Raw genomic sequence first — 18,462 nt, forward strand, 5'->3', positions numbered from 1 at the left:
TCCTCTTCCCTCTACTCTCTCTCCTCTCCTCTCTCCTCTCCCCTCTCCTCTCTCTCCTCTCCTCTCTCTCCTCTCCCTCTCTCCCCTCTCCCCTCTCCCCTCTCCCCTCTCCCCTCTCCCCTCTCCTCTCTCCCCTCTCCTCTTCTCCTCTCCTCTCCTCTCCTCTCCTCTCCTCTCCTCTCCTCTCCTCTCTTCTCCTCTCTCTCTCTCTCTCTCTCTCTCTCTCTCTCTCTCTCTCTCTCTCTCTCTCTCTCTCTCTCTCTGACAGGATCTCTGTACAGAGCCTAGGGTAACCCTGAACTATAGTGTAGCTAAGGATGACCTCAAACTGGGAATTCTTCCTCAGTCGCATTACAGTTGTGCAGAACAGAGGCCACCTTGGTGTCAGTCGTAGAGTGGATTAGAGGGAGGGACTCCCTCACTTCTGGCCCAGCCTTGGTCTCTGGGATGTCTTGTTTTCTGAGGCCTAGGGGTGAGCTTTCTCTAGGGGTAAGCCTGTTCTTAACACAGTGGGGCAACCTCTGCTCTGTGTAACTACCAGTTTCTATCTAGGTAGGTTTTCTGCCTGACTCTAGAGGCAAGCGCTGGTGTCCTGCTCCTTCCTTAGCAGCTGAGCTCCTCTGCTTCTGGGATGGGAAGTATCCTGTTCCTTTCTTAGCAGCCGTGTTCCTCAATCTAATGCCAGGTCCATGTTTGGAGCGCTGTACACCAGACTCTAGGTGCTTCTTCTAGAAACACCTCTAACTTGACAGGCCTAAGACTCCAGGAGAAGAAAAAAGAAAGGCAGCTGTCCAGTATTTAAATATTGGCTTATTAAAATACAAAGGTAAATGATGGCAAAAATGCAAAAAAGCTTTTAAAAACAATTCGCATGTGGAAAAAAATCAATTTTATTGAAAATAGGTTTTTAAAACAGAATATATTGATTATGGTTTTCCTCTCTCCCAGCTCCTCTGAGATCTTCCCCACTCCCCCACTTACCCAGAACCACACTCATTCTCTCTCTCATGGTTTGTACTCATCCTCCATTCCCTTTGGAGGAACCTCGGGGAAGTGACATAGAACTACAGTGAGGGCTGCGAGGTGGCAGTGCACACCTTTGATGCCAGCATGTGGGAAGCAGAGGCAGGTGGATATCTCAGTTCAAGGCCAGCCTGGCCTACATAGTTACCTCCAGGACAGCCAGGGCTACACAGAGAAACTGTCTTGAGAAACAGAACAAAACAAAACAAACATACAGAAAACCCTACAGTAAGGACTAGATTTTGCTGTCAAATCTTTACAGAGAAGTTAGGACATAGCTCAATGCAGTTCAAGGACAAAGTAATACATAAACCCATAGATAACATTTATACTCAACCTAACACTAAAACTGTATTTGATGATTGTTTACGGATGGTATCGTGTTCTAAATGCATGTATTGCCACCTTTAGGTCTTTGCCGAGTGAAATAGAGAACTAGGCCTGGGTTATCAAAAATCAAGGAAAAATTTGAAACACATTACCTTATAATTCTTTATCATAAGTACTACTTTAATTTTATGTATTATTACTGAGTTTTATTCCTTGAACTTTTCTGACATTAATTTTTTAACCTATTTATTTAAAGGTTCATGTTGTGACTTCCCCTTAAGTAACCACACTTTACCTGTATTCATGCATGGATTCTTTTTTTGCAGATGGAAAATGGTCGATCATTATGTTAGCCGTGTCCGTGGAAATCTCCAGATGTTAGAACAGCTGGACCTAATTGGAAAAACCAGTGAAATGGCCAGACTTTTTGGCATTCAGTTTTTACATGTATTAACAAGAGGGTCACAGGTAGAAATTTTTCTTGTATACTTTAATGCTCTGCATAAGTGAGATACTTGGTTTTGACCTGTTTGAAATGGTTATATTTTTAAAACTTTGTATCTATCATCAGGACTTGAGTAATTGAAACTTGTGGTATCTTTGGAATCACAGCAGCGGGGAAACCAGGAAAGAAGATTACCCCATGTTTTACGTATTTTTAAGTTTGGCATCTTCTAAGTCCTAATAGAGCATTTTAACATAAAAATAGAGTCCGATCATCAATCTTAGTGACACCTTTAAAGTTGACTAAACGATACTTAAAGATGTGGAAAACTGTACATACATGCATACATAATGCATACATGCATGCATGTGTAAACAGTGTATTTTTATTTAAACAGTATTCTCTTCTCTTCACAGTACCGTGTGGAGTCGATGATGTTACGTATTGCTAAACCAATGAACTATATCCCTGTGACACCTAGTGTTCAACAGAGATCCCAAATGAGAGCTCCACAGTGTGTGCCCCTCATTATGGAACCTGAATCTCGTTTCTATAGCAACTCTGTGCTTGTCTTGGATTTCCAGTCCCTATATCCTTCAATTGTGATTGCATATAACTACTGTTTTTCCACTTGCCTTGGCCATATAGAGAATTTGGGAAAGTAAGATGTCTTTCTTACATTTACAGTCACGTTGTTGAACTTTATATGCATTAAAAGTATAGGCTTTGTTTATTGTTCTTCAGAACAAGGTGACTGGGTTGTAGCACAGATAACTCATTCACTACATGACAGGAAGTGTGCTGTGGTGAGTTTAGTTTGTAGGTGGGTGACTCATGTGAGGAGGGTCACAAGACAGGCATCTTCCTGTTTTATTCTGCATGAACATCAGCAGTCTTCTTCATAATGAGAGTTATTTTTATTAAACCAGCTTCCGTCACAACACTTTAAAGCTAATGTAATGCTTCCAGCCGTCATTCCCTCTCGTCTTAGAAACATGCTGGGGTTTTCAAAAGATTGAATTAACTTACATTTTATTAATTCATATAAGTTAAACAAGAATAATATTTTAAATTGTCAAAAGAGTGGATGGTTTAGGTTTTTTTGTTTTGGTTTTGTTTTTCTGGGTTTTTTTTTGTTTTTTGTTTTGTTTTTATTTTTGATTACAAGAAATGCAGAATCCTCTTTTTAATGATTTTGTGTACTTGAGACCACATATATGGTGATCTAGCCTGGTACTCTCTTTCATAGGAAACACTTGTGGAAACTGTATCATTAATCTTATCTTTTATTAGGAAGAAAACTTGAAATTATACTTGAATTTTTCCTTAGGGAGTTTAATATAACATGATTATATGTTGAGTTGAAATTTTGTATTTGATTATATATTTAGTCATGATTTGTAAAGTACTGCCACTTATGAAAGTGGGGTGGCGGTGACACGTGCCCTTAATCCTAGCACTTGAGAGGTAGAGGCAGGTGGATCTCTGACGTTTGAGGCCAGCCTGGTCTACAGAAGTGAGTTCCAGGACAGCCAGGGCTACACAAAGCCTGTAAAAACTATGAAAAGAAAAGAAATGCTTCTTTCTATAAATTTTACATGTATGAAGTTTTTGTTATTTAAACCAAGTAACCACATTGCTAGTTTTATGAATTCCTTTTTACATGTCTGAAAGAGAAGTTGTGATTAAACTTTAAAAATGTTTAAAAGCTCTGTTGTATCAGCTGAGAAAGTCTGCTTAATATCTTCTTTCTTAACAGGTATGATGAGTTCAAATTTGGCTGTACCTCTCTAAGAGTACCTCCAGATTTACTTTACCAAATTAGGCATGACATCACAGTGTCCCCCAATGGAGTAGCTTTCGTCAAGGTAATACTGGCTTGCAAATGAAAGGAGTCGACCGTGACTCCCCGTTAGAGAGCGGGTAGTGGCTTAGGCACTGTTGGCAATGAGGCTGTACTACTTGAAGACTTTTCTCTCATAAAATCAAAGTCAAAACCAAACTCTTCTGGGAAATCATTTTGAAGAAAAATCACCATCTTGCTTTGGTTAAACTTAGATTTAAAAATGTTTTAATTCCTGCATTTTAATTAATGAGCTATTGAGGGAAACATGCATCTTATAGCATCTACCTCCTCTAGAATCCGGCAGACAAACTTTGAATTCGATGGTTCAAAGATGTTACTGGTAAAAAGTTTAATTGCTTTAATGTATACATCCTGCAAGTGTTCCACATTATTTTAAATTAAATTGCTACCGTCTTAGATATAATGAAACCAATATATTTAATGACTACACTCTTAAAGACGACATTCAAACTAACAACAAGGTCCCTTTGTTTTCTATATACTTTCTCCTCAAGAAAGACTGAAGACACTTTTCTAACTGAATAAGAAAATAGGAGATTTCAGAAGTTATATGCCAACTCCATTTCTTCTCTATTTCCCTAGCAGTGAGTTGATGTTTACTGCGGGTATGAATGATGTTTGCTGGTACAGGCAAAGTCCACCAACCCTCCAATTCATTCTGGTGTACTTATCAAAAATATCATTCTCTACCAACTAAGAGATGATTTTAAACTTTAGTTACAATTTAAAAGTGAAGAAAATTTTAGCAGTAAAAGTATATTCCTTCCTTAGAAATTTTTGAAATAGAATATCTCCAGGTTTTGATGCAGATAAAGTTGGAGAAATTGGATTTGATTTGTTTTGGTGGGTTTTTTTTCTCCAATGTTTAAAAAAATTTTTAAATAACATTTCTGCATAGTGGGTCATGGTTCTTTTTATATTGTGTCTTAAAATATTATGCTTCAGTGAGAAGAAAATCAGGAAAACAAGCCTATTCTTAACAAGGGACTGGAACCTAACCAAAGAACTGAGAGGCCTTAACAGTAAAAATTATAAAACAGTGACCAGGGCATGGTGGTGCATGCCTTTAATCCCAGCACCAAGCACAGAGGTAGGCAGGTCTCTGTGGGTTCAAGCTGGCTTGGTCTACAGAGCATGTTCCAGACCAGCCAGGGCTACATTGTGAGACCCTGTCTAAAAAGGAAAAGGTATGAAACACTGAAGAACAAAACAGAAGAAGAAGACAGGGAACTTCACTGTATGAGAGAGTTAATATTGTTAAATGAAATGATGTCAAAATTGAGTGGCATAATGCAGTCCCTATGAAAGTACCTATGACCTTCACGAAACTGGGAAAAACAATAAACCTAAAAGTCTTATGTAAACATAAATGAGATCAAATAGCAAAAGCCAATCCTAAGCAAAAAGAGTTATGACGGCGGGGAGGCCTCAGAATACCTGATTTCAAGTACACTAACAAAGCCAAAGTAATAAAAACTTCATAGTAGTATTAGCATAAAAAGAACACATGGACCAATGGAATAAAATAAGCAACTTAGAGATAAACCTGTTTGTCTAAACCATCGTATTCTTGACAAAATGGCTAGAAATATATATAGGGAAAATGTCACACCAACAATGTTAGGAAAACAGATTATTTGTATGTAGAAGAAGAGACTAGAACCCTCTACCTTTCTTCAATATAGAAGTCACCTAAAGGGATGGAGCTATGGCTCAGTGGTTAAACGCCCTGGCTGTTAACTTGGTTTCCATTCCGAGCACCCATCTGGCTTTTACCTGCTTACTACCCCAGTTCCAGGAGACCTGATGCCCTTTTCTGGGCTCTGTGTGCTCTAGGCACACACATTGTGATCAGACAGATATACAGGCAAAACACTCATTTATGTAAAATAAAAATACATCAATCAAATTAAAATCACCTTTAAATTAATTAAAGACCTAAAACTTTGAAACTGCTACAGAAAAACACTTTTGGAAATTGTTACAGGGAACAGTTACAGTTTGAGTTCTTAGGTAACTCAAAGCTTGAATTAACAAATGGGATTCCATAGCATTTAAAGGCTCCTTACAGTGCAGTAAACAGTCAAGATGAGTCTCAACTAAAGATACAGCCTGCAGAAGGAAAGAAGCCACTGCATGCAACAGGACCTGTCCAGAATATGGAAAGGACTTGAGAAATTTAATACGAGACGAACACATAATCCAATCAGTAAATTATCTTTTCTTTGTGACCACAAAGAAACAGCAGTGGCTGAGGAAAAGTGAGAGGAGCCAGAGGTCTGTGGCCATCAGGAAGTGTCAGTCGGACTGTACCGGGACTCCTCCTCTCCACAGTGGACACGGCTGTAGTTGTCTGGTCATCAGGAAGTGTCAGTCAGACTGCACTGGGACTCCATCTCACCACAGTGGACATGGCTGTAGGTGTCTGGTCATCAGGAAGTGTCAGTCGGACTGTACCGGGACTCCTCCTCTCCACAGTGGACACGGCTGTAGGTGTCTGGTCATCAGGAAGTGTCAGTCGGACTGTACCGGGACTCCATCTCACTACAGTGGACACGGCTGTAGGTGTCTGGTCATCAGGAAGTGTCAGTCAGACTGCACTGGGACTCTTCCTTACCACAGTTGACATTCCTGCCGTCCCGAAAAGAAAAGAGGCCAACAAGTGTGAGAGCAGAAAGGAGCCTTGTTATCCACGGCTGGGTAGGAGAGTAAATTATATGGCTGCTGTGGAGATGCTATGCAGGCCCCTTTCAAACTAAAGCACCACAAGCATGCAATCCAACATCACTTCTTGGAATAAACCATAAAGGAAGTCAGCATACAGAAGAGCATACCTGTTTATTGCTGCAGGGCTCACAATAGCTAAGTCATAGAATCAGCCATCTTACCAACAGAAAAATGGATTAAAAAATGTGCTGTATATCACGTAAAGCCACGTCATTTGTAAGGGGAATGAGTGGAAATTGAAAGTCAACATATTAGTAAAATAACCCAGGCACAGACAAAGACCACTTTTTCTGGTCTATGTGGAAAGTAGAGGCTTCTAGGAGAGTACCTGGAAGTAAGCAGTATCTACTGGGGAAGGCAATGGGAAGGAGAGAGAAAGGCAGTGGGAACGGTCTGTAATAATGATAGGATAATCGTGTACAAGTATAAAGGTGTTCACAATTGATGCAGGCTAATAGTTACAGTTAAAGAGGGAAAGTTGAGTCGGCTTCTGAAGGTACACCAAATGAATTAGAGGCGAAACTACATTTCCTTGTCACATGTATGGCTTGTCTGCTTAAGCTCCCTTCAATAGCATCTTAAAAACCTGATTTACATTTTGACCTAGGATGTAAAGCTTTAAAAGAATAATTCTTTACTATTCAGAAGTATGACGATCCTATAACTGGGTTTTAATTGTTCAGTGTGCCATGCGTTACTTTGCACGTGTCTGTGAGTCGTCAGTTAATACTGTTTTGTGGTTTTCATTCCTACCAGAGTTCTCATAAACCCTCCCTAGTCTTGATTAATACAAATGATTTTTTTGTGGCAACAACAAATGTTATCACTTCGTTATTCATCCCCTCTTCCAGATTGCTAATATATGTAGGCCGGAGGGGATGGCTTAGTGCTCTAAGCATCAGATTTGAAATACCTAGAGTCCCTGGAACTGCAGGTTTGAATGTCAGCAGAGTCAACCCAGCTCATCACTCTTCCAAGGTAGATAAATGGAGTTCCATGCAGAGCACTGTGTGGGGTCATTAGGGTGAGCGCTTTAACAACTGAGGTTGGTTATAAGTGATACCAGGCCCATGTGTCTTTCTAGAAGGATGGGGGTCTGGAGCAAAGCGCGAACAGCATTTCCTCTGAATCTGTTGTATGGCTAGCTATGTACTAGTGAACATCCTGCTTCTTGGAGTTCTCAGAGCTCACATAGAAGTACTGCATTTGACTTTTAAACAGTACCGGAACCTTTTAGAAGAAAACCTCTCTTCAACAGAAGTAAACTGTGATGATTGTGAATGGCAGCTACTAGTCCTGTGGCTATTCTGTTAGTAGCATGTTCCTGTCCATGACAGTTGGCTGTTACTATGCTTGTCTCCTCCTTAGTAACCGAAATCTATATGCATGCATATGTGGTTGAGGAATTTTGTACATTCTCTTTTTCTCTCTTTTACAATAGCCTTCTGTACGAAAGGGTGTTCTACCAAGAATGCTTGAAGAAATTTTGAAGACTAGATTCATGGTGAAGCAGTCAATGAAGGCTTATAGGCAAGACCGAGCCCTGTCACGAATGCTCAACGCCCGGCAGCTAGGACTCAAGCTAATAGCAAACGTCACGTTTGGCTATACGTCTGCTAACTTCTCGGGGAGGATGCCGTGCATCGAGGTAACGCATTCAGAGTATTTATGGAAGAAGTTTGCTTTGTTTTTAAACTGTAGACGTAAACGTGTCCTTTCCGTGACAGACTAGACTTTCTTTTCAATTGGATCTGTAAACATGCAGCTTTCCTTATTTCAATAATAATTTTTAAATTATATACATTTTTCACATTTATTCACAGTTTATAACAGTGTTTACAGTAATTTTGATACTAAATAATTCCTTTTAATTTTGTTGTTTTGTTTTTGATTTTTCAAGGCAGGATTTCTTTGGGTAGCCCTGGTTGTCTTAAAACTCGATCTGTAGACCAGGCTAGCCTAGAACTCAGAGATCTGCCTCCCTCTCCCTCCCACGTGCTAGGATTAAAGGTGTGCAGCACCATGACTGCCTCCTTTTAATATTTGATAGCGAGGTCCAAATATTACATTAAAGAAAGTTCATCCCATGGACTGGAGAGATGGTTCTGTCAGTAAAGTGCCTACTGCATAAACATGAGAGACCCCACAAAATGTCAAAGGCAGCAGCTGTTACTTGTGGTCTTAGTGTTCAGTAGGTGGTGGCATCCTGGAGCTGACTGGCCCTTACTGACTAGTCTGTGTAACTGCATAAACCCTGGCTACCATGAATAAGATACCTAGTGTCACCCCCTGGCCACTGCACACATGTGTCTTGGGCATGTTATATATACATGCAACAGCTCACAAGAGGCAAAGTGAACCTCACACTTGCTCAAGAGCTAGCATTAGAGGTCAGCAGGTAGGTGCTTACTGAAGCAAGCCTGACGACCTCAGTTCAGTCCCTTAGAACCCACAAAAACGTGGAAGGAGAAAAGTGGATTCCACAGAGTTATCTTCTGCCTTTCTGTGTATGCTGCAGTCACACAGCGCACACAGTTTTCTTAGTGTCAACATAAGGCTAGAGAGATGGCTCAGGGGGAGAAAGGGGGGAGAGAGAAGAGGGATGGGAAATGGCTCAATTAGAAGAGTGCTTGCTCTGTGCGCACTAGAAAGCTTGAGACCCTCAGTGCCACATAAAGGTGTGCACAGCTGTGTCTGCAGCCCCCGTGTTCGTAGGAAGATGGGACGTGGCAGAAGGTAGCTGTTGGGCAGAAACAACATTTTATTAAAACTTTGTAGTTTCTGTTAGATAACATAATTTAGAGCTTTGTTGGTTGGTTTTCTGTGTGTGTTTTGTTTTGAAACAGGATCTCACTATGTAACCGTAGCTAGCCTGGAACCCATAGAAATCTGCCTTCCTCTGCCTCCCAAGTACTGGGATTAAAGATATGCACTACCATGCATGCTAATTTTCAGTGAGTTTCAAGGGATTAAGTTGTGGTTTTCTAATAGACTCAAAGTCTCAGCAGCAGCATATATTAACTTACAATCCAAAATAAGTCTGTGCTCCCAGTTTTACCATCTATTCCTTTGCTCGTATGCTAGAGTTTACTTTGCAGGGCACTTCAGACAGCTTTCTGGATACTATTGATCTTTATTTAGTTTGGAAATTTCAACCTCTGTAGCAAAAGGGAAGGCGTCATTATTCCTGTCATTTGGTTATTAGCAGGAAGACAGAAATGCACAGTTCACTCTAACATCGCTAAGGGAGGCTCTGCTTGGATTGGATGGCACTCTTCTCTCTCTTTTGACCTCGATGACTTTACTAATTAAATCTCTTTAATTTACCAAACTACATAATCTGAAGAAGATGTATCTCACATTGCTTAAGGCCTAGAGTTCTCCATCAGCTTGTGCCCCGATCCTTGCTAAAACTCATGGTCACAGAGAAAGAACCCTGTGGACATGTTTATGTACCTTCTTGTTTTTAATCGAACACTGTTCATATCTTTTCTGTTGTACAGTTGGTACATTTTTTCTTTTACTTAGTTTTAACAAAAATTATTTATAATCAATCTCAAGAGATTTAATTTCTGCACTTAAATACATTATCATAAACAGAAACTTTTCGAAAGATACACCTACATTTCTTATGCTTGGATCCAAAACACAGTGATTTGTACCCTGGTTGATTACATGGTATAAAGGGCAGGATTTGAAAAGCCAGGTGTGGTGGTGCAGGCCTGTAATCCCAGCACTTGAGAGCCAGTGGCAGGAGGATCTCTATGAGCTCAAGGCCGACCTGGTCTCCAGTGGAAAGTTCCAGGACAGCCAGGGCCGTCAAACAGAGAAACCTTGTCTCAAAAAAAGCAAAACAAACAAACGATAATTCAGGCTTTGAATACACAAGGCTTAGTTTTTCAAGAATCACATATTACCTGTGTGCCTTGTAAAAGTGTTCAGTCCTATTTTTTTCCTGATATATTGAAAGGCAAGTCCATAGTCATCGATTCTTTTAAATTCATTTTTTTAATTTTGTGATGCACTGGTATTTTTTATTATTTCATTTTTTAAAGTATCTAATTAAGATTTTAGTATCATTAAACTCAACTCTTACTGAGCTATGTTATTAAGTCGTCTCCAATGTGTTTGTATCAACAGGTTGGCGATAGCATTGTTCACAAAGCCAGAGAGACCCTGGAACGAGCAATTAAACTAGTGAACGATACCAAGAAATGGGGCGCCAGGGTTGTTTATGGTGATACTGACAGGTAATAGATTAGGGGTTGTATTTAGGTTTCGGGGTGGGGTTTTCTTGTTAATTTTTTGTTTTGCTTATATTTATTCATATCTTCTTTTGGGTGTTTGAAATAGCTTAGGGGAAATCCTTTTCAATATGTACTCCTACATCAGAGCTGTCATTCATACGATCCTTGGTTGGATGATTTTCCTGAGTCTCTGTATTTACGTCCCTTAAAGAAATAGTAGTAGGCGCAGTAACCAACTCCAGTCTAGGGAGCAGCCGTGAGAGGCAGCCGCTGCACTGAAGACCTGAATTTGGATTTATAGCACCCATATGAAAAGCTAGGCATGGACACACGGGTAACCCTAGAAGTAAGAAGGGCAAAGGGGAGAATATCTCTGTGGTTTCCTGACTGCCACCATTACAGGAAAAACAGGAAGGTTTGGTGAGAGACCCTGTCTTAAGAAAACAATAAAAAGGGGCACTCGTTGTCATACTCTTTGCTAGATAAATAATCGCATACATGTGTACACATGCTCTCACACACACACACACACACACACACACACACTCACACACTCTCTCACACACACACACACTCTCTCACACACAGTCACACACTCTCACACTCTCACACTCACACACACACAGTCACTCTCACACACACGAAATCTTTTGAGCTTCTAAGAGAAACAAACAGCCGAATGCAGTTACCCGTTTGACCCCAGAAAATGTGCAAACTTCTGCAAGCCCATTCAGGTTCTGGCAAAGAAAGGGATGACTTTTGAATCCCTATCCCTGGGTCACTAACAGCAGCTTTCTTGTTTTGTTAGTTATTCTACTATTTTTCAAGGCCCCGTTGTTTATGTAACATCTTACTTTCTGTTGCCTTGAAGTCCTTCTGGAATGTAGGTGTCCCATTTGTCAGAACCTGAAGTGTTTCTCATAAGTTTGGAGTTGGTCACTCTGTGGTGCGACAGGGCAGCAGGAGACAGTGTCCCTCATTAATTCAGATGACCTGTAAGTGGTCCTTAAACACTGTTCAGTCGCTGCAGTCCTTTAAGTGTATATAAAATCAGCAATATACTAGTGCTGACTGAGACCTTGTTGCTCTAGCAACGTTTCCACTGCTATCAGGCAGAGATGGTTTGGTGTTTTCCAAGCTCTGTCAGTATTATCTAATGTCCCTCCTGGTTTGTCTTTGGGCCCCTCACTGCTCAGCTAAACCTCTGCCTGATAGTCTATCAGAGTAAGTCACTGAAAGCAAACTTCGTTATACTTCTTTGCAAAATTTGTAGAGAAGAGAAAAGCGTTAAGTACTTAAATTGTTACTTTAACCCAGTCTACATGTGTTAGCTGTTAACATAGAGTCACAAGCTAGCATGATTTTTATTGCATGTTATCTACCATTTGCGATCTCTAAGAATTGAGAGAGGCCACAGGGAGTGGTGCATACCTTTTAATCCCAGCACTTTAGATGCAGAAGCAGGTGAATCTGTGTGAGTGGTAAGTCCAGCCTGCTCTACCAGCCAGACCCAGTGAGACCCTGCTTTAAAACAAATATATAAACATTTTTAAAATTGAAAAATAATTTCAAACAAAATTCAGTACTCACAGGCTCTTAGAACCAAAAGAAAACGTTGGATATTGTTTAGGCTGGCAGTTCACAGCCTTAGGTAAGAAGGTGTCACCAGCTAGTCAGTGATTGAGACATTAATGTGAACTCCATGCTGTGATTCTTAGCAAGTGCTTTCTCTATATATCACATTTCACAGGAATATTGAGATTCCAATCAGTGAAATGTATGGACAGTATCACTTTGGCCATCACTCATTACTTGATCTGTGCAAGGACAATTCATTTAGAATATGCGTTCTAACAAGAACAGTAGCACCCCAGCAGAGTACAAGTAAGTTACTAGAAGTACAAAAAGTTCCCAAAATGTCTTTCTTAATAATTGCTTTCATTAAAAATAAGTAATTTTTTTCTTTGGGAGGATAATTATGATAAAAGATTGAAAAAACTGCCTTATAAATAATAAATAATGCTTGTCAGAGTGGAGAGGAGATCTTAACTGAAAGGATCTAAAATCTGTCTAGCTATAGTTTATTAACATGGCCACTCACATGGCACATTTGCTTAGCTTCTGTGCTCAACCACTTCATCAGCGGGATGAAGGAGTCTGGTAGGTGCTGAGTGACCACTGCCTCCCTCAGTTTCCAGGATCAAGATTCATAAGGAATCGTAGGTCCCACCAGCGGAGGGTCAGAAGGACCAAGGAGGCTGTTTCACCATTAGAGCAGTTTTCATTGCTACCCACTTAAGTGTAATTCATAGGGACCACTACTTCCTATGGTAATGGTTCTCATTCATGTGTATTCCATCTGGTGGGACATCACCTGCTTCAGACCGTGATGAAAGCTATTATGAGGGTAATTCTGAGTCAGTGTAGGGAATGATTTCCCGTAGGAATATATATACTCGCAGGGTAAGGAGGTGAGATCAGAAGCTCTTGAGAAATTCATCAGACCGTAACTAAGAAAGTCCACATATTTATATCCCCAGCTACTCCCTAGTACATATACTAATTAATATTCTAAGTGCATACTTGAACCCCTTAACCTAAAGATGAATGTTATTTAAATGTTATTTAAAAAATAGAGTGACAATAAGAATCTAATGTAAGACTATTCACAGGTGTGGCAGAGGCTCAGTAGGTTGCATAGTGAGCTCCAGGCCAGGCTGTCTAGAAAGCAAGGCCACCTCACGAGCAATAGTGACAGCAAAGACACCTTTTCCTTTTTAGACTAGTCATCGCTGCACCGTCACCAGACCTTCTCCTTCGTCTAAGCGAGTTCTCTTGAAGCATAGCTCCAAATCCAATTAGCCATAACAGGGTATCCACTGACAAGACCATTAATACTCTTAGGTAAAATCTCAAATATATAACAACTTTCAAAGTATAGTGAGTGTGCTTGTGTCTGTCCACACACAAACTACACACATCCAGGCTTTGTACTCCTGACCCAAGGGGTAACGTGACTCACTTTCTATTACTGTAGATTAGTTTTATTTTTTCAAGTATTTTATATAAACGGAATTATACAGTGAGTGCTTTCTTCCATCTGGTCCTGAAGAGTGAGCACTCTAGGAGACAGATGGGGAGAATTAGAGAACAGAGGTGAGTGTTGTTCCAGATGAGTGTGTGTCACACTGCAGCCACTCGGCCCATCTGGTAAAGTAATGATAGTTATACATAGTGTCTTACAGTAGTTATAACATATATAAATATATAATAGTGTTTTGATATCTCTCTCACACACACGCACGCACACGGTTGATTTTATTGAAGTATGGTCTTAAAAGAAGTGTACAACATATAGTTTATATGAAAATATACGAGCCCGATCAGCCCGCCAGCACTCTAGTCAGTTACAACACATTTCTGTTGCCACAAAAAGTTCTCTTACCCCTCTGTGGTCAACCTCTCAGTTCCCCTACTAGCACCCTATGCAGCCACATCCCTGATTCCTGTCACCGTAGCTTAATTTTACTTGTTCTCAAATGTATGTATATGTGCATCTTGTTTTTGAAATGTTCGTATTCATTCCTGCAACTGAAAAACTTAAAAATAATAGCCTTTCACAATAAAAATAGTTTGGTCATTTATTAACCATACCCCTAGCATAAAAACCAGCAATCCCAATTCTGTATGTTTGCCTAAGAAAAAGATTTTCCATTCAAAAATGTGTATATAAATCTTTGGAACTTCACTCATTAGAGTCAAATGAATAGATAAAAACGTTGGTATATTCATACAGTGAAATACCCAATCATAAACAGAAGCTATCCCGATGTCATAGGCAACTCCTTCAGGTATCCAGGATGAAAGAAGCCAGAGACAGTAGAGTGTGTATGGTATAGTTCCATTTATACAAAATTCTTGAAAAAAACAAAATTAATCTGTAATAACAGAAAGCCAATCATGTGTTAATCCTGGGGCAGGAGTACAGTTTTAAAAGACTAGTTTTTGATTGACTTAACTATGCACCATGTACAACCTTAGATGTCCAGGGATGATCCTGAGACCTTCTTGGCAGCTTCAGTGTCTGAACTGTAGTTGGAGCTGAGCCTTTCAGAGCTGTAACAAGGTGTACTGTGAGTCTCCGAGGGGAAGGAGTTAGTTAAACAGGAAAGCTTTGCTAGGAAGCAACTTAAGGAACAGTCAGGGTCATCCTTGCCTTAGCCAGGAAGCAACTCTTGATGAAATTTGCTCTTATGATGACTTCTGCATTACCTGCTGTATTTTTAATCTCTTAGTATGTTTGTACTACTGAAAGGAGCCACCAAGGAGCAGTCTTTTAAGATTGGTCAGGAAATTGCTGAAGCCGTTACTGCGACTAATCCTAAGCCAGTGAAACTGAAGTTTGAAAAGGTAAGGGAGCAAAGTGTTAATAGTCACACGGGGCTTGCATGGTTCTCAGTGTTTCTCACTCCCTCACCCAGCAGTCCCGGCTCTAGAAATGTGTGGAATATTAAAGTTTGTAGGTGTATGTGCTCTCTCAGTCTGGCAGAGTTGTATGTGTACACCTGTGTGTTTGGTTTATTTGGTTTGGTTTGCGGTTTGTGTGTATGATGTTAGGGCTCAGTTTATACTAACAAGGCTGCCACTGAGCTGGATCCACCGGGCCTCCTCATTTTTTTTTTTTTTAAGAAATTTTATTTTTTAGAAATATCTTAAAATGTGAAAAGGTAGTTTCATTTATTTTTGATGTAAAACAGGCCTTAATGCTAAAAAAAAACAGCCAACATGTCAGAAGGTGCCCTCAGCTGAGAAGTTACAAAGGCTGACCTGCCTCGGCAGTCAACAAGTAAGGGCTGAAGTCACCGGAGCGGGATGCCCACTCCCACAGACCCCAGTCCTAGCTCTTGGGACTGCAGCAGAGGGGAGCTACAAGTTTGAGGCCAGCCTGGTCTTCGTAGTTCAAGGTCACCCAGGCTACAAATCACTATTTGCTTTTGTTGTTTTAATTAGTCAAAATAAAATGGCATCAGTAAAGTGTTTGCCGTGTAAACATTAAGGCCTGATTGGTGATCTCCACATAAAATGGCAGGAGTGCTGAGGCGCACTGCAGTCCTGGCCTCAGGAAGTGGAGACGGGAGGACCCCAGGGCTGCATGTTGGCCACCTTCCCTTAGTCTTGAGCCACAGTCCCAGTGAGAGACTTTCGTCCCACAAACAAACAGGTAAATGAGGAAGAATAGCACCCAAGGTTGTCCTCTGACCTTGATACCCAGAGGCACACAAATTCCCACACACAGCTATACACACCTGCACATAACAACACACACTAACTTAAATATTTGAAGCATATTCTAAAAGACAAAGGTAGTGTATAAGTTAATACAATTTCTTCTTCCTCAAGAAATCATTAGCTGTTTGGAAGCAGACTTTAAAAGTTGTCGTCTTTCCCAGCTTTCTTCTCTTGCCTGCTTCAGTGACTTGGTTGCCACAGAATTCCTTCCTTTTAAGTGTCCTGTTTGTTGGCGGGAGTCCTTCATGTTTCTTCATTGCTTTAGTATCCAGAGTGTCTGGTGACATCCTGTCATTTATGATGGTTAGTAGTTTATGAGTTTTCTTTCTTCATTCTACTCTAGCTACACGTTTATTGCTTTATTGCACTTTTTATTGGATATTTTATTTACTTTCAAATGTTATCACCTTTCCCGGTTGCCACACCAAAAACCCCCTATCCCATCCCCCCCCACCTGCTTCTATGAGGGTGCCCCCCCACCTCACCTCCCTAGCACTCCCCTGCACCGGGGCACCATCCTCCACAGGACCAAAGGCCCCCTCTTCCATTGATACCAGACAAGGCCATCCTCTGCTACATCTGCAGCTGGAGCCATGGGTCTGGTTGGTTGATATTGTTGTTCTTCCTTTGGGCTTACAAACCCTTCAACTCCTTCAGTCCTTCCCCTAACTTCCTCCATTGGAGTCCCCATGCTCAGTCCTGATGATTGACTGCAAGCATCTGCATTGGTCCAGCTCTGGCCGAGCCTCTTAGGAGACAGCCATATCAGGCTCCTGTCAGCATGTACTTCTTGGCATCAGCAAGAGTGTCTGGGTTTGGTGACTGCATGTAGGATGGATCCCCAGGTGGGGCAGTCTCTGGATGGCCTTTCCTTCAGGCTCTGCTCCACTCTTTGTCCCTCTGTTTCCTTTAGACAAGAGCAATCCTGGGTTAAAATTTTGGAGATGAGTGGGGTGGCCCCATCCCTCAACCAGGGGCCATGCCTAACCTCTGGATATGGTCCCAACAGGTCCTCCCTCCTCTTTGTTGGGTATTTCAGCTAATGTCATCCCCATAGGGTCCGGGAATGCTCTTGCTTTCCTGGCCTAGGACTTTCTGGTGACTACCCCCAGATTCCCATGCCCCATTGCTACACACCTCTGTTCAGTTTGCCGACCCGTACATCTCCCCCATCTCCTCCCACACCTGATCCTGCCCCCTTTTCCCCTCCCCGTCCTCTCTTCATCCCAAGTCCCTCCCATCCTCTACCTCCTATGATTATTTTGCTCCCCCTTCTTAGTAGGACTGAAGCATCCACTCTTTGGTCTTCCTTCTCCTTGAGCTTCATATGGTCTGTGAGTTGTATGGTGGGTTTTATTGAACTTTTTTAAAAAACAACTTTGAAAAACTTCCACTGTCGGTCTGCTTACTATGGGTTTAGTTGGCTTTGTTTTCTCATCTCTTAATTTGTAACTATGGTTCGTTGATTTTTAAATCTGTTATAAGCTTCGAAAGATATAATTATTTCTGCCTAAACCTGCCAAGGTACAAGTTTAACATTTTTGTTTTCTTTCTTTATTCACCTCAGTGACAATGTCCCGTAGGTTACTTAGGAATGTGCTGGCTTCTCATGGCTAGGGGTTGTGTAAGAGACCCTTGTTAGTGGTGTAATTCGGCTGCATTATGGTCAAAGAATAAACTTTGTGTGATTTCAGTGGCTCATAGAGTTGTCGAAATTGTTTCTTCTGTTAGTCTGCCTTTGCAGATCTGTCATGTGACCTTGAAAGTCTGTGGTTTTTCTGGTCAGTGGCTAGAAGGCTCTAGGAAGTGTTGCTCAAGTTTCCCATTGGTTGTGTTGTGGAAGTCTCTGCTCTCACTGAATTGAAGATGCCGAGGTCTCCCCTGCAGTCGTGGATTTGCCTTCGTTCACCTCAGTGCTGTCAGGCGTTATTCCTTAAATTGATTTGCTAGAAGATTCCTTGTACTGAGTGAAAACCATTTTCCCACCTTTGTTTTTGTTAATTTTAATGTGAATAACTTTCTTGTTTTTAGTTTGTTTTTTAACTTTTCTGAGCCCTATGTTTAAATAGATTTCTAATATCTTAGAATAGTTTCATTTTTTTTTATTCCTTCTGATCATTTCTGCCTTTTAATTGAAATATTAAGGCCATGTACACTTAATGTGTTTATCGATAAAGCTTGGGCATTCCATATAAACATGCTTTATTACCATGTCAACCACAACAGACATAAAGTTCTTATTTTTACATTAAGAAAAAATAAATGGGCTAGACCTAATGGCGCATGCCTGTAGCTGCTCTGGGGGCTGTCAGAGGAGAGCCACTTAAGCCTAGGAAATTCAAAGCTACTCTGCGAAAAATATACTGTCTCCTTAAAAAGAAAAGTAAGAAATGTTAAGTGAGGATGTTTCTGGAGGGGAGCTTAAGGGGAAGAAAAACGGTAAATTTTATAACATAATTTAAAGTAAAAGGATTTATCCTAAAGATTAAATCATGTGAGGTGTAAGGTTATTTACTGTAGCTAAATGGCTAAAG

General features: G+C 40.8%; 1 protein-coding gene across 6 annotated transcripts in view; it reads left to right on the forward strand.

Annotated features, from left to right (window-relative positions):
* Positions 1–18,462, forward strand: part of Rev3l (REV3 like, DNA directed polymerase zeta catalytic subunit) — a 157,723-nt gene that overhangs the window by 125,132 nt on the left and 14,129 nt on the right. For 3 of the 6 annotated variants that reach the window (NM_001083966.1, XM_087597550.1, XM_087597549.1), the window contains 6 exon segments: positions 1,680–1,821; positions 2,215–2,459; positions 3,558–3,666; positions 7,834–8,040; positions 10,533–10,642; positions 14,935–15,049. In NM_001083966.1, coding sequence (NP_001077435.1) covers positions 1,680–1,821; positions 2,215–2,459; positions 3,558–3,666; positions 7,834–8,040; positions 10,533–10,642; positions 14,935–15,049 — 928 coding nt within the window. 6 annotated transcript variants of the gene reach the window in all.

This window comes from Rattus norvegicus, chromosome 20, assembly GCF_021556685.1.
Source record: "Rattus norvegicus strain SHRSP/BbbUtx chromosome 20, alternate assembly SHRSP_T2T, whole genome shotgun sequence".
Classification (NCBI taxonomy): domain Eukaryota; kingdom Metazoa; phylum Chordata; class Mammalia; order Rodentia; family Muridae; genus Rattus; species Rattus norvegicus.